Source organism: Sus scrofa, chromosome 6 (genome assembly GCF_000003025.6).
Source record: "Sus scrofa isolate TJ Tabasco breed Duroc chromosome 6, Sscrofa11.1, whole genome shotgun sequence".
NCBI classification, from domain to species: Eukaryota; Metazoa; Chordata; class Mammalia; order Artiodactyla; family Suidae; genus Sus; species Sus scrofa.
In genome coordinates this window covers 47,930,726-47,946,264 of record NC_010448.4, presented here as the reverse complement: position 1 = coordinate 47,946,264, position 15,539 = coordinate 47,930,726, and the positions used below count along the sequence as shown (strand labels likewise).

Here is a 15,539-nt window from a genome sequence, read left to right as displayed (position 1 = left end):
CTGAACCCCAGAATCTTTAGCTCTAGATCCCTTGTGCCTAACCAGTGGCCTGCACTTCTTTTCTAAGAGAAACAGAAGGGTGTTGAGGGATTTTGAGATAATGGGTCAATTTTCAGGGGTCAATTTTTGCAATGTCTCCTCCCCTGAGGTGAGGCTCCTGCAATTGACAGAAATTGACCAGGACACTGATAGGTGACTTGGGCACATCCCTGCTGTTGCTTTGGAAACATTATGGAAGGGGCTCAAACTGTTCCCAGCTGAGGGCTTCTGTCTACCCTCTTCCAGGAATTATGAATGAGGTAAAGACGGGACGGAGGAATTGTCAAAAAGACCTGGACACCTCCTGTCCAAGAAGCCTGTCAGCTCTAGGTCCAGGAGTTCCAGCTGCACCAAGATGGGAGAGTATAGTATTTCTCGGTTAGGAGTTCCCCTTGCGGCTCGGCAGGTTAAGAACTCAAGTAGTGTCCATGAGGATACAGGTTCAATCCCTGGCCTCGCTCAGTGGGTTAAAGGGTCTGGTGTTGCAGTGAGCTGCAGTGTAGGTCATAGAGGTGGCTCAGATCTGGTGTTGCTGGTAAAATTCGCCTGAAATCCTATTTGCTGTTATTTGCTGTGTGACCTTGGGCAAGTCTCTTAACCTCTCTGGGTCCCTGCAGTTTCCTCTGTACTTGAAATGTAGGCAAAGCTCAGGATGTCCTTGGTGCTATCATTGGTATTCAGAACCACATTGTGGCAAAGCCTCTGAGACAGGGCGAGACAGAGCCACGCTCACAAAGGAAGGGGCTGTCTCTGTTTTCCTTCTGCACTGACTGTTCCCTTTTTGCGGAAGGCTCTCCCTCCGATCTCCCCCTAGCTCCCTCCCTCACTTCCTTTAGGTCTTCCCTCAAATGTCATTTCATTACTTCATTTACTGGAAACCTCCTCTCCCACTTCGTTCTCATCCCTGCTTCCTTTCTTTCATTTTCAGTTACCTGATGTCACACACACCGCATGTCTCACTCCCCTGTCCCATGCTATCCGGTTCTCCTCTCCAGTACAAAGCTCCATGAAGGATGGTTTTATGTCTTTTTTTTCCAGTGCTGAGTTTCTGGCACCTTGATGAAGATCTGGCCCAAAGTGGGGAGTGAATAAAGCTTTAAAATCAAGTTAGTGGAGTTCCCCCATAGCCTGGAAGTCAGAGGTTAGGGGTTGTTGCTGCTGTGGCTTGGGTTCAGTCCCTGGCCTGGGAGCTTCTGTATGCAGGCAGGAGCTGCCCACTCCCCCGAAAAAAGTTTTCCTCCTCGAGCCTTGCTCATTTTAGTTAAAAAAGTTTTTTAATTTTTTGGAAAAAAAAAAAAACCTTTTTCCCCAGGCATGTGGAAGTTCCTGGCCAGGAACAGAACCGGAGCCACGGCAGTAAACAGAGCCACAGTAATGACAACGTTCGATCCTTAACCCACTAGGGTAGCAGAGAACTCCAATTCACAAATTTTAAAGGCTAATCTCCTTTGATAATCATCTTGAAATATTGGCTATATTCCTCGTGCTGTGCAATAGATCCTGTAGCTTCTTTTATAGCGGTTTGTACCTCTCGATGCCCTACACCTACCCGCCCTTCCCCTCCCTCTCTCCACCAGGAACCACTGCTTTGTTCTCTGTATCTGTGAGTCTGTTTCATTTTTACAAAAATTTGGTTGAAGTACAGTTGATTTACAACGTTGTATTAATTTCTGCTGTATAATTATACATATATATTCTTTTTCATATTCTTCTCCCTTATGGTTTATCACAGGACATTGAATATAGTTCCCAGTTCTTTTTTGTTACATTCACTGGTTTGTTAATTATCTATCTATCTGACTATAATCTATCTATCTATCATGGCCTCACTCAGAGCTTATGGAAGTTCCCAGGCCAGGGATTGAATCCAAGCTGCTGCCCCAGCTGCCACAACACTGGATCCTTTAACCCACTGCACGGGCTGGGCATCACACTCCAGACTCGGCCTTGACCTAGCTGCAGTAGTCGGATTATTAGCCCAGGGTGCCATAGCAGGAACTCCTGTTTTATTTTTGGATTCTATGTATAAGTGGATGTCGAAGAGTGATTTTATTACTCTGACTTATTTCACATAGTCTAATATCAGGTCCACCTATTTTATTGCGAATGGCAAAATTTCTATCTTTTTATGGCTGAGTGGTATTCCACTGTGTGTGTGTGTGTGTGTGTGTACATGCTTTTGTTTTCCTCGGATTTGTACCCAGGAGTAGAATTGCTGGATGATATGGTAGCTCTATTTCTATTTTTTGAAGAACCTCCATGCTGTTCTCCACAGTGGCTGCACCAATTTACATTCCCACCAATAGTGTACCAGGGGTCCCTTTTCTCCACTTCCTCACCAACATTTGTTATTTGTGGTCCTAGGCTAGGGGTCGAATCAGAGCTGCCACTGCCAGCCTACGCCACAGTCACAGCCACAGCCACAGCCACGTGGGATCCAAGCTTCCATCTGCGGACTACACCACAGCTCATGGCAATGCCAGCTGCAACACAATGGGAACAACCTGTGGGCTTTTTGATGCTAGTCACTCTGACAGGTGTGAGGTGATAACTCATTGTGGCTCTGATTTGCATTTTTCTGATGATTAGTGACGTGAGTATCTTTTGTACCTGTTGGCCATTCATAGGTCTTCTGTGGAAAATTTCGATTTGGGTCTTCTGCGCATTACTCATCAGGTTGTTTTTCTGATGTTGAGTTGTAGGAGCTGTTTTTATATTTTAGATAGTCACCCTTTATCAGTCACATCATCGGCAAACATTTTCTCCCATTCAGTAGGTTGTCTTGTCATTTTATCAATGGTTTCCTTTGCTGTGCATCAGCTTATAAGTTTAATTAAGTCCCATTTGTTTATTTTTGATTTCGTTTCCTTTGCCTTAAGAGACAGATGGGGAAAAAAACATTGCTGCAATACATGTCAGAGTGTTCTGCCTATGTTCTCGGCTAGGAATTTTATGGTTTCTGGTCTAACAGTTAGAAATCCATTTTGAGTTTATGTTTTTGGATGGTGTTAGAAAGTGTTCTGAGTTCATTCTTTCACAGGTAGCCGTTTGGTTTTCACAGCCCCACTTATTGGAGAGACGGTCTTTGTTCCCTTGTGTGTCCCTGCCTCCCTTTTTGTAGAATAATTGGCCATAAATGCACGGGTTTATTTGTGGCCTCTCTGTTCTGTCCCGTTGATCTGTGTGCCTGTCTTTTGCCAACGTCATACCCTTTCTGTGGTCAGGGAGCGAGATCCTTCCAGCTCTGTTCTTCTTTCTTAAGCCTGTTTTAACTATTCAGCAGCTTTTGTGTTTCTAGACAAATTAAAACACCTGTTTTCTAGTTCTGTGAAAAATGCCAGTGGTGTTTTGATAGGAATTGTCTTGGGTAATAAGATCCTTTGAACGATATTAATTTGCCAATCCTTGAACATGGACTATCATGCCATTGGTTTGTGCTGCTTTCAGTTTTTTTCATCGGTGTCTTAGACATTTTTGAGTGCAGGTCTTTTACCTCCTTAGGTAGGTGTATTCCTAAGTATTTTATTCTGTTGCATGTGATTAGAAATGCAGTTGTATCCTGACTCTCTCTTTCTGAGAGTTCATTGTCAGCCTGTGGAAAAACACAAGATTTCTGTATGAGGACTTTGCATCCTGCAACTTTGCTGAAGTCACTGATGAGCTCTGTGGCTGTGGGGACAGTGGCATCAGGATTTTCTGGGTGCAGCATGTCATCTGCAGACGGGACAACTCGCGTGTTCTCCTCTTTCTTTCTTTTTTTTTTTTGTAATGGCCCTAAAATAGAGTTTCATTTTTGACTTTCTTTTACTGGTTGATGTATGGATTTAATTTTTAAGAAATGTTTGGATTTTCTTTCTGTTTCTTTTCTTTCTTTCTTTCTTTTGGCCCCATTCATGGCATATGGAATTCCCAGGCCAGGGGCTGAGTCAGAGCTGCAGCTGAGCCCTACACCACAGCCCCAGCAACGCCAGATCGGAGCCGCATCTGTGACCTAGGCCACGGCCTGTGGCCACGCTGGGTCCTTAACCCACTGAGCGAGGCCCGGGATTGAACCCGCATCCTCACAGGGACTAGGTAGTTGAGTTTTTACCAAACCGAGCCACCAGGGGAAATGTTTGACTTTTCATTGGCGTATCCTCCCTGAAAGTCTCGTTCTTTCTTTTCCTTCTCTCTTAATGTGTGAGTGTTTTGTCCGTCTCTCCTCCACCCCCAGCAGCAGCCCTGGATCTTCCCCATCCCCTGAATGGCCTCCCTCCTGAAAGTTCCAGGTTCTTCCTGGCAGCACCTCCTCCAGGTGTATCTGCACACGGGGAGTCCCCCTGTCCCCTCCCCACCCCGGTCCTAGGTCTAGGCTGGGCGTCCCACAAGAACCCACCTTGCCCCCTCCACCTGTGGGGCTGAAGCTGCCCCAGCTCCGATTGTGTCCCCAGAGCTCCGTTTCTTGGAGGTGAGCTGTGCTGGCTCCCTGTCAGTTTCTCTTTCCCTCAGCGGCTCACCTGGCTCACAGGCCCCGCCCTGCTCTGGGCTTTCCCAGCCTGGGGCCTCGCCTGGTGGCCAGTGGCAGCCTCTGGCTGGGTTTTCACTTTTCCTACATCAGCTGGGATTGCCCATCGGCACAAGCTAAAAGCTGCAGCATGGAGCTCAGGCAGGACTCAGCCCTCCGACGGAGCCTGGCGTTCAGAGACACAGAGACAGAGCGACGGGCAGAGATCCAGGCCAGGAGGCTGAGGTCAGAGACGCCTGACAAGACCGAAGCCCCCTACCAAGACTCTCTTCAGCCTCAGAGAGGACACGTGATCCTCCACCTGCTGACAGAGACCAGAGACACCAGGCAGGAGGAAGGAAGCTGGGTGAGCCTTCAGTCATTGTGCGGGACCCTCAGCTCCCCGGGGCCCCGCCCTCACCCCCCCCACCCCCGACCACCCCGATGGGCTCCATCCCCTCATCTCTCTGTCCTTCCCTGGCACAGACATGGCCCTGGGTGGCTCGCTGGTGCTGGTGCTGGTGCTGATGACGGTGGCTCCACCCAGGACAGGAGCGGTGCCTGTCCCTGAAGCCCTCAGGGCCCTCCCAGGAGCAAGGGGCTGCCACTTGGCCCAGTTCAAGTCTCTGTCCCCACAAGCGCTGCAGGCCTTCAAGAGGGCCAAGGATGCCTTTGTGAGTCTCCTCAAGCCCCCCTGCGGTGGGCTAACCTCCACCCACAACCCTCTTCTGCCCCGACCCCGCGGTGTCCCGGGGGTCCCTGGGCCGAGCTCTGCCCTCCCCCCAGGGGTGACTCCTGTCCTCCTGGGGCGCACCTGCCTCCACTGTCCCTTTGGAGAGTCACCTCCCCTCCCGCCGTCGTTGGCCAGCCTCCAGTCTCTCTGGGGTCCGCCCTGCGTCGTCCCCCCTGCTGCGGGCTGACCTGCCCTTGCCCTCTAGGAAGAGTCCCTCTTGGAGGACTGGAACTGCAGCTCCCGCATCTTCCCCAGGAGCAGGGACCTGAAGCAGCTGCAGGTGAGTTGGGAGAGCCAGGCCCCCCACCCCTGCCCTCACCTGCCCTCACCTGGCCCCGCCCACAGGCCCCGCCCCCGCCCGGCCCCGCCCCTCCGGCTCTGGCCCTCCCCGCCTGGCCCGCCCTCGGCCTCCTCAGCAGACAGACCCCCCCACCTCCGCCCCTCAGGGCACCACCCTGGCCCTGCCTCCCCCCTGGCGGTGGCTTTCGCCTCTGCCTGTCCCTTCCCCTGGCCCCCTCCGCTGTCGCTCCGCACCTGCTCTCTCTCACGCGCCGCTCTCACCTGGCTTCTGTCTCCTCCTCAGGTGTGGGAGCGCCCCGTGGCCTTGGAGGCCGAGGTGGCCCTGACCCTCAGCGTCCTGGGCTCCTTGGCGAACTCATCCCTGCACAGCAGCCTGGACCAGCCCCTTCACACGCTGCGCCACATCCACGCCCAGCTCCAGGCCTGTGTGAGTGCTCGGCGGGGAGGGGGGGGCCCGGGCCTCGGCTGGGCTCTGACCACCCGTGTGTCCCCTCGCCCCAGGCCCGGCCTCACACCCCCTCACCACCCTCCTCTGCCCACAGGTCCCAGCTCAGCCCATGGCAGGCCCCCGGCCCCGGGGCCGCCTCCACCACTGGCTGCACCGGCTCCAGGAGGCCCAGAAGAAGGTGAGTGAGCCGGGAGGGAGAGCGGATGTCTGGGGGCGGGCGGCTGGGAGCCCAGACACGGAGCCACCGAGCCACCCCCTCCCCACAGGAGCCCCAGAGCTGCCTGGAAGCCTCTGTCATGTTCAACCTCTTCCGCCTCCTCACCCGGGACCTGAAATGTGTCGCCAGTGGAGACCTGTGTGTCTGACCCCAGACACCCGCCTGCACCCTGTCCCAGCGTCTTGGATGTTATTTATGCTTCAGCACCCCTCTTCTTAATTTATTGCCTCCAAATCACTATTTTTGTATTTATGTGTGTACATTCTCATACTCAGTTGCAAGAAACTGTTTATTTTTTCTACTTTTTATAAAAATTGTGCAAATAAACAATGAGGAAAAGATGCTCTTTGTGGTGTGGGACGTGTGTGTGTGTGTGTGTGTGTGTGTGTGTGTGTGTGTTGGTTTTGTTCTGCTGCCATAACGATCGCTGGCCAGAGGAGTGTCTTAACACAGCACAGATTCCTTGTCTCAGGGTGCTGTGGGGCAGAGGTCCAGGTGGACGGGGCTAGTTCCCCTGCGGTGGTCTCACAAGGCTGAGTCAAAGTGTGGCTGGTGGGAGGGTTTGGGGGGCTCTGGGAGGGATCCCCTTCCACACTCAGATCAGACAGAAGGAAGAAATCTAAGCTCTTCATCCTTCCTTGATCTTCTCAAATGTCCTCCCTACCCTCCAGAAGCACACACATTTAGCCTCCTTAACTGTGACAAGATAGGTTCTCCTAATGGCTAAGCCCAGGGGACACAGGGTTTTCAGTTACTTGCCAACTTGCAGTCAAAAGAGTCCTGGTGACTGAACCCGGGCCTGCTTTCTGTATGGAAACAGCCTCCTAGAAAACAGCAGAGTCCCTTTTTTTTTTTTTTTTTTTTGGTCTTGGTTTTGGGGTGGTACTCATGGCATCTGGCGGTTGCCAGGCGAGGGGTTGAATCCGAGCTACAGCCTCCAGCCTACACCACAGCCACAGCCACGAGGGATCCGAGCCGCGTCTGCGACCTCCGCCACAGCTCATGGCAACACCCGATCCTTAACCCACCGAGCGGGGCCAGGATGACCCTGCGTCCTCTTGGATGCCAGTCAGATTCCTTAACAGCTGAGCCACAACGGGAACTCCCCAGCATTTACTCTTTTATGTAAGTATTTGTGAGGTTGCATCTGTCCCTGCACTAGTCACTGGAGTTACAGCGATGATGAGACAGACCCTTTCTTGTCCTTATGGAGTTTCAGACAGTCTTCTTTCTCCTTTAAGATCTAACTAGATCACGGGGGACGGATGGATTGGGAGCTTGGGTTTGGCGTCTGCACACTCTTGCACGTGGTGTGGTGGTCAACGGAGCCCTGCTCTATAACGCAGGGAACTCTGCTCAATAATCTGTGGTAACCTATCTGGGGATGGAGATCTATCGGCACAACTGAGTCACTTTGCTGTACAGCAGAAATTAACATGACATTGCAAATCACCTCTACTTCAATAAAACTTTTTGAAAAGATATCCAACTAGAATCGTCGCTCCCTCTGAGAGGGCTCATTGGCCCCACCAGGAAGTCCCATTCGCCTTCTTCCTACACACTTCTTTTTTTCGTTTTCCAGTTTTTCCGGGGTGAGGGAGGGGGTTTGGGGTGTGTGATAACTCGTGGACATTCCTCTGATTGGTGGGTGGTGAGGGAATTAGGACCTTCTGGTTCCCACTGGTCTGGGGTCGACTGGGTTGTGAGCAGCGTCCAGTTCACTTCTTCCCCCTGGTGGGGGTTTCCGTCTCTGCAAAACAGCTCCACAGACCTGTCTCAAAACACCTACAGCCGGAGGTCCCGTCGTGGCGCAGGGGTTAACCAATCCGACTAGGAACCATGAGGGGAACCATGAGGTTGTGGGTTTGATCCCTGGCCTCGCTCAGCGGGCTAAGGGTCCGGCGTTGCCGTGAGCTGTGGCGTAGGTCACAGACGTGGCTCGGATGCCGAGTTGCCGTGGCTGTGGCGTAGGCCAGTGGCTACAGCTCCAATTCCACCCCTAGCCTGGGAACCTCCATATGTTGCAGGTGGGGCCCTAAAATGATGGGAAAAAAAGGAATTATATAGAGGGAGTTCCCATCATGGTGCAGTGGAACCGAGTCTGACTAGGAACCATTAGGTTGCGGGTTCGATCCCGGACCTCGCTTAGTGGGTTAAGGATCGGGTGTTGCCATGAGCTGTGGTGCAGCTCGCAGAGCAACTTGGATCTGGTGTTGCTGTGGTTGTGGTGTAGGCTGACTGCTGTAGCTCTGGGAACCTCCTTATGCCACAGGTGCAGCCCCCCCCAAAAAAAGAATTATGTAGAAATAGGAGTTCCCATCATGGCTTGGGGAAATGAAACTGACTAGTGTCTATGAGGACGCAGGTTCGATCCCTGGCCTTGCTTAGTGGGTTAAGGATCTGGTGTTGCCATGAGCTGTGGTGCAGATCGCACACTTGGCTTGGATCCTGCTTTGCTGTGGCTGGGGTGTAGCCGGCAGCTACAGCTCTGATTAGACCCCTAGCCTGGGAACCTCCATATGCCGTGGGACTGGCCCCAGAAAAGGCAAGACAAAAAAAAAAAAAAGAATTACATAGAAATGATCCCCCCCCACAAAAAAATGATCCCAGTCAGAAGTGTAATCCTTTCCAGTTATCCAGTGTGCATTTAAATACTGATCTGAATATTTTCCTGTATTTATGCAATAGATTTAGCATTTTCACTTAAATTTTGTGTCACCTATAATGTTATTTATGTTCAGATTCTAGCCTGATTGAGACAATTACTTTTTTTTTCTTCTAGTGGCAGTTTCACGTGTGTACCAATCTCCTCTTTTATGGTCTGATGAAAAATGTCAAATCAAGGTGTGAGGTCTAAAAAAAGGATTTTTTTCCTATTGTACAAATCAAAATACATCGGTGGATGGTTTTTAAAAAACCTGCTGTTCTTCCCACTGCATTCCCAGAGTCCTTTGCGATGCCCCTGTTATAACTCTTTTCACATTGTGTTCGAATTAGTGACTTACCATCTGACTTTTCCTCAAGGGCAGGACATTCTTCCATTTGAAAAAAAAAAAAAGCAAGGAGATGTTTGTTTTTTGACGGTCTGTCCAGCGTGCACTATTAATAGTGAGGAAATCCTCTCTGGATGAAGATGCCTGGCGGGGGGTCCTTGCCTGGGCGTGGCAGTCCTGCACGTGGGGTTTTGAGATTTCCCGGGTGGGAGGTGGAGTGGTCGAGGACTGCGGTTTGTGGGGTTGTGGGGGATGGTGGGTGTGGGATTCTGCTGGGGGGGTGTTGTCTGAGGCCGGGTTCCTCTGGGGCTGTGTATGAAGCACGTGTCCATACTTGATGCGTGCAGTCTTCTAGAATCCACCAACGAGAATTGGTGATTAGCAGTGGTCATCTGTGTCACTGTGTGAAGGGGTGTCCCGACCCCCCCGCCCATGTGTGTGTTCCTGGATTAGGGACTCGGTGCCCATGCCCCGGGTCCCCGTGGGTTCTCTCTGACGCGGGCTGTGTCCTGTGGCCCAGTGGGTCCTGTGCTCCTGTCCTGGGTCTGCCTCCCTTTCAGGGTCTCCTCATTTCCCAGGTCGCTCACCGTGTGTGAAGCTCATGGCCCTCCTGGGTGGCGGGGGCTCAAGGTGACTGTGTCCATCCCCGAGTCTGCTGGCCCTGGCAGAGCCGGGAGGGTGGGACTCTGTGTCCCCGAGGTTAAGGTGGCCTGCTGGGAAGTTAGCAGCTGCAGATTAGATTTCGCAGGGTCCTGAGAGAAAGGAGGGAGAAGGATCCAGGTGGGGCTGGGGGCGGGGCTGGGCCAGGTCCAGGATCTCAAAATCATTATGGGAATAGAGTTCCCATGGTGGCTCAGTAGAAACCAACCCGACAAGGACCTGTGAGGACGTGGGTTCAATCCCTGGCCTCAATCATTGGGTTACAGATTAGGCATTGCCTTGAGCTGTGGTATGGGTCGCAGATGCGGCTCGGATCCTGCGTTGCTGTGGCTGTGGTGTAGGCCAGCAGTTGCAGCTCCATCTCGACCCCTAGCCTGGGAACCTCCATATGCTGCAGGCGCAGCCCTAAAAAGACAAAAAAAAAAAAAAAAAAAAGAAGTCCTGGAGTTCCCGTCGTGGCTCAGTGATTAACGAATCCGACTAGGAACTATGAGGTTGCGAGTTCGATCCCTGGGCTCACTCAGCGGGTTAAGGACACGGCGCTGCTGTGAGCCGTGGTGTAGGTCAAGACGTGGCTCGGATCTGGCGTTGCTGTGGCTGTGGTGTAGGCCGGCAGTTGTAGCTCCATTTAGACCCCTAGCCTGGGAACCTCCATATGCTGCGGGTGTGGCTGTAAAAAGCAAAAAGCAAAAAAAAAAAAAAAAAAAAAAAGAGGAGTTCCCATCGTGGAGCAGTGGTTAACGAATCCGACTAGGAACCATGAGGTTGCGGGTTCGGTCCCTGCCCTTGCTCAGTGGGTTAATGATCCGGCGTTGCCGTGAGCTGTGATGTAGGTTGCAGACGCGGCTCGGATCCCGCGTTGCTGTGGCCCTGGCGTAGGTCAGTGGCTACAGCTCCAATTCGACCCCTAGCCTGGGAACCTCCATATGCCGCAGGAGCGGCCCAAGAAATAGCAAAAAGACAAAAAAAAAAAAAAAAAAAGAATTCGTAAGTGCTCCCGTTTATTGAGCACATACCATGTGCCAGGCACTATAAGTCATGCTTTATATTTATACTGTTTCTATATTATATTTTCACTGTTATTTATAAATATATTTATACCATAGTATTTATCACAATTAACTATATTTATAAATAATTATGTGAATTTTTCCTAATTTTTTTGTCTGTGCCTGTGGCATGCAGAAGTTCTGGGGCCAGGGATCGAACCTGCCCCACAGCAGTAACAATGTTGGATCCTTAACTCACTGAGCCACTAGGGAACTCTGTTCCTAATGTGTTTTAATGATATTCTATTTACATAGTAATTTTATCATGTATACATTACTATTTATTTAGTAATTTTATTATCGTTTTTCTATTGCTATTATCCTTTTCTATTACCCTGTGGAAGGTAGGAGGAACTTCAGAGAGGTGAGTTCACTTGCCCAAGGTCACTCAGCAAGGGGACAGAGTCAAAATTTGAACCTAGTTCCAAGTGTCTCCAGCCTTTGGCTCACAACAACTGCATGACTCTGGCCAAGGTGGAAGACAGCATGTGGGGGACCAGGAGGGAGGAGGGTGAGCTGAGCGGCTGTGGATAACAGCAAATTGTTGTTGGTGTCTGGTTGTGCTGGTCTATGTTTACTGAGCCCTTACTGTGTGCCAGGCACCATGCTAAGAGCTTTCATGATAATAATGCGGCAAATGCTCATATGGCACTTAGCAAGGGCCCTACTTTAAGTGCTGTTTCGTGGGTTGATTCATTTACTCCTTACACCGGCATCCTGAGCTGGATACAGGTGGCCTTAAGGTGGAATCACATGGGAAAGCTTGTGGAGGATCTGGGATCCGGCTCCAGGCGGTTAGGCTCCGAAGGCCTAGTATCCCTATTATTCCTTGGACTCTTCACAACTCTCCTAGAGTGTACGAAGACATTTCACCCATTTTACAGATGAGGAAACTGAGGCCCATACTTGGAATCACCCACACAGCCACAAACTTGAACCACTGTCTGATTAGCTCATCCACACCTCTGACCCTGTTCTCATTTGGCAGGAGGCCAGGAGCTCCAGAGAGCCTCGGAAGGGCCTTGGCCTGACTCCCAGATGCCAGGGGCCCCATCTCTCCCTCCCCAGTCTCCCTAACCTTCTTGTGCAGCTCCTTAAATTTGCCTTTGGTTTGTACCATTTCTGCCTGCCGATAAGTAAGCACACATAGCAGTTTACAAGAATGGTCTATTTCCCTCTATGTTAGGTTTTTGTTTGTTTGTTGCTGTACAAAAGGTTTAAGGTTCTTTGGTTGTTTGGGTTAGTTTGTTTTTCGTTTTTTTTTTTTTTTTGCCACGCCCATAGCTTGCAGAAGTTCCCTGGGCCAGGGAATGAACCCTCGCCACCTGCACCCATCCCTGCAGTGCCAATGCTGGATTCGTAACCCACTGTGCCACAGGAGACCTCCCAAAAGGTTTAAATTTTACACAGTTCCACAGGTTCTTTGTTTAATTCAGAGATGCAAGATTTCCAATCTTGGTGAAGAGAATTTCCCAGGAGTTCCATGGCACAGTGGGTTAAGGATCCTGCATTGCCCCAGCTGTGAAGCAGGTCGCAGCTGTGGCTCAGATTCCATCTCTGGCTCAGGAACTTCCATAAGCCTCAGGTGCGGCTGATAAAGAAAAAGAAAATATCCCAGCTATTTGGGAGTGGGAATGGGGTGGGGGAGGTTGGCAGCCTCCTCTTCCCTCCATCTCCGTCTCTTTGGCTTGGTTCTTCTTATGGGGTGGGGGTGGGGGTGGGGGTGGGGGGGTTATTTGACATTTTCTTATCAATCTGTAAGGCTAATTTTACTCTGTCCCAAGTGTTGCAAGTTCTTCCCCAAGCCTTTTGTACATTGCCTTGTGATGTTTTTGTTTGCTGTTTTTTAGGGCCTCACCTGTGGCACATGGAAGTTTCCAGGCTAGGGGTCCAATTGAAACTCCAGCTGCTGGCCTACACCACAGCCACAGCAAGGCGGGATCCCAGCAGGTCTGCCACTTACACCACAGCTCACAGGCAACGCAGGATCCCCTGGATCCCAGACTCACTGGGTGAGACCGGGAATCCAACCTGCACCCTCATGAATACTAGTCGGGTTTGTTACAGCCGAGCCACAATGGGAACTCCCTAGGTTTTGCTATGCAAGTACCTCTAATATCTCAGCCTGGCTTAGGAAGCTCTCCTCCTGGGGAGGCAGGGCTCCCCCTCTCCATCTCCTCTACTCCCCTCCCTTCCCTTCCCCTCCAGCGTCTCTATCTCCGATTTTCATTTCCCAAGGTCCTGCCTCCGCGGAAGGGGACCTGCCCAGCCCGGAGGCCCAGCACCCTTCCCTCCTTTGGGCCTCTCTGTATTTAGAAGCAGGTGATTCCATTCCTCGTCCATGTTTAAGAGCTCCTCCTATCTGTACCTATTAACCTACGCTACCCTCTGCATTACAAGCCTCTGGTCCCGTTACGTGCCACATGAAGTCCGAAGCTGCTGAGTTTTTACCAATACGTCTGTCTTTATTCATCGGTTTGGGTTTCCAACCTAAGTGAGGAAGGGCTCTCGGTTCCTGGGGGAGGGGCGCCCTCCCCTGCCCTCCCACCCCTCCCAAGTCCGTATCTCGCAGCTTCTCTCTTCCCACGGATCCGGCGCATAAAAGGCGAGGGTGCGCGGCCCCGCAGTATCACAATGTCCCCGCTGAGCCGACTGCTGCTGGCCCTGGCCCTGGCCCTGGCGGCGGTCCCCGGCATCCTAGGCGCCTGCCCCGCGCCCGCCGATCTCAAGAACGAGGACGGGACGCGCACGTGCGCCAAGCTCTACGACAAGAGCGACCCCTACTACGACAACTGCTGCAGCGGCGCCGAGCTGTCGGTACAGCCGGGCACGGACCTGCCCTACTTGCCCTCTGATTGGACGAACGTCATCTCGTCGCTCGTGGTGGCCCAGCGCTGCGAGCTCACCGTGTGGTCCATCCGCGGCAAGGCCGGCAACACCCACAAGTTCTCGGCCGGCTCCTACCCGCGCCTTGAAGAGTACCGCCGCGGCATCTTCGGCGACTGGTCCAACTCCATCTCTTCGCTCTACTGCAGGTGCCCGCCCGCCCCAGAGCCCGCACATCCTCCTCCCAAGTGCCCAACCCCTGCATCCGAGCCCCAGCCCCACCCCCCAGACCTCTGAGCCTCTGACTGGAAATGGGCGTCCTCAGAACCAGTCCTGGAGTTCCCGTCACGGCGCAGTGGTTAACGAATCCGACTAGGAACCATGAGGTTGCGGGTTCGATCCCTGGCCTTGCTCAGTGGGTTAAGGGTCCGGCGTTGCCGTGAGCTGTGGTGTGGGTCGCAGACGCGGCTGGGATCCCGCGTTGCTGTGGCTCTGGCGTAGGCCGGCGGCTGTAGCTCCGATTCGACCCCTACCCTGGGAACCTCCAAATGCCGCGGGTGCAGCCCTAGGAAAGGCAAAAAAAAAAAAAAAAAAAAAAAAAAAGAACCAGTCCTGGAGGTACCCCCTTCTCACCCCACCCCCAAGCCCACGCCCCTGGATTCTGGACCCGACCCTGGGATTCTCAGACTCAGAAGCTGACCCATTCCTCTAGCCTCCATCCTGGGAGCGCCCCCTCCAATCTTCCTGAGGTGTCCACCCCGCAGTACAGTGGCACTCTCCAGGGAGGGCAGACTAACTCCGGAGTCCCCGCTTGGGGACGGGGAGCCATCAACCCTCTCATCTTGAAGGCCTCTGGACCAAAGCCAGTCCTCCCACCTTCCCCTAGATCATCAGACCCAAGGCTGGGACTCCCAGATTCTAAACTTGACCTGGACTTCAATACCCCAGACCTAATTCTGGGGACAGCCTAGCTATGCATCATACTCCACTCTCCTAAACCCTCTAGATCAGCCTTGGCCTCAGAGTCCCTGTTAAGGTCCTGAAGACTCCAAACCCAACTTCGGAGGCCCCTGGGCCCCTGGACTCACATATCCAAGCTCACCAAGCCTGGGGCCCTGGCCAGAGCACCCTGTAAAGCCAGCCTACCTGCCCCTCCAACCTGAAGAGCCCCCAGCTCCCAGGCCAGGACGCCTGAGACCAACCAGAACTTGGAGACCGACCCCAGTCCCCCCAGCCTATCTCGGGCTTCCAGACCCCTCTGCACCTTACATCTCTGAGGCCCTGGCACCTCTGGGGTCATAATTTTTGATTCTGTTGCAGTTGCTACTGATACCCTAGAGGTGCCTCATCTCCATCCTCCACGATGTGCTGAGCCCCGCACTGGGCCTTGTCTGTGGGATCCGCTGAAGGCCCTGAGACCCAGAAGAAGAGAACTTTCCGCTTGCCCCCACCCTGCCTTCCCTGTAATACAGCCCTTGTAAAAATTGTCCCTGTCTGCCGTCTACTTGTGCTTGGGATTCAAGTCCACACAGATGCAGGTCGGGAGGTAGGAGAGAGCAGGCATGCCTGGGACAATGCCGTGGATGGGGACACATCCGTGGACCCTGACTTGGACTTAGGTGTCCACACATGTGCACTCCCAGGACAGGCAATGGTCTTGCTGGCTGATGGGTAAAGGCTGAAATGCTTCCCAGACTTTTTGGCGGAGAGCTTTTCTCTGACTGCCCCTCAGCTGTTCAGCTCGCCAGAGACCTCGGGACTCCCTCAGGATTCATGCACAGGACAGAAGGA

General features: G+C 52.5%; 2 protein-coding genes across 2 annotated transcripts; both read left to right on the top strand.

The window, feature by feature from the left end:
* Positions 5,011 to 6,559, top strand: LOC110255217 (interferon lambda-3-like). Its single transcript, XM_021097830.1, has 5 exons — positions 5,011 to 5,196; positions 5,461 to 5,535; positions 5,839 to 5,982; positions 6,098 to 6,181; positions 6,270 to 6,559. Exons 1-5 carry the CDS (start codon positions 5,011 to 5,013, stop codon positions 6,366 to 6,368), a joined length of 588 nt encoding a protein of 195 aa, XP_020953489.1. The 3' UTR covers positions 6,369 to 6,559.
* On the top strand, positions 12,860 to 15,235 carry SYCN (syncollin). Its single transcript, XM_003355892.3, has 2 exons — positions 12,860 to 13,957; positions 15,069 to 15,235. Exons 1-2 carry the CDS (start codon positions 13,557 to 13,559, stop codon positions 15,076 to 15,078), a joined length of 411 nt encoding a protein of 136 aa, XP_003355940.1. The 5' UTR covers positions 12,860 to 13,556; the 3' UTR covers positions 15,079 to 15,235.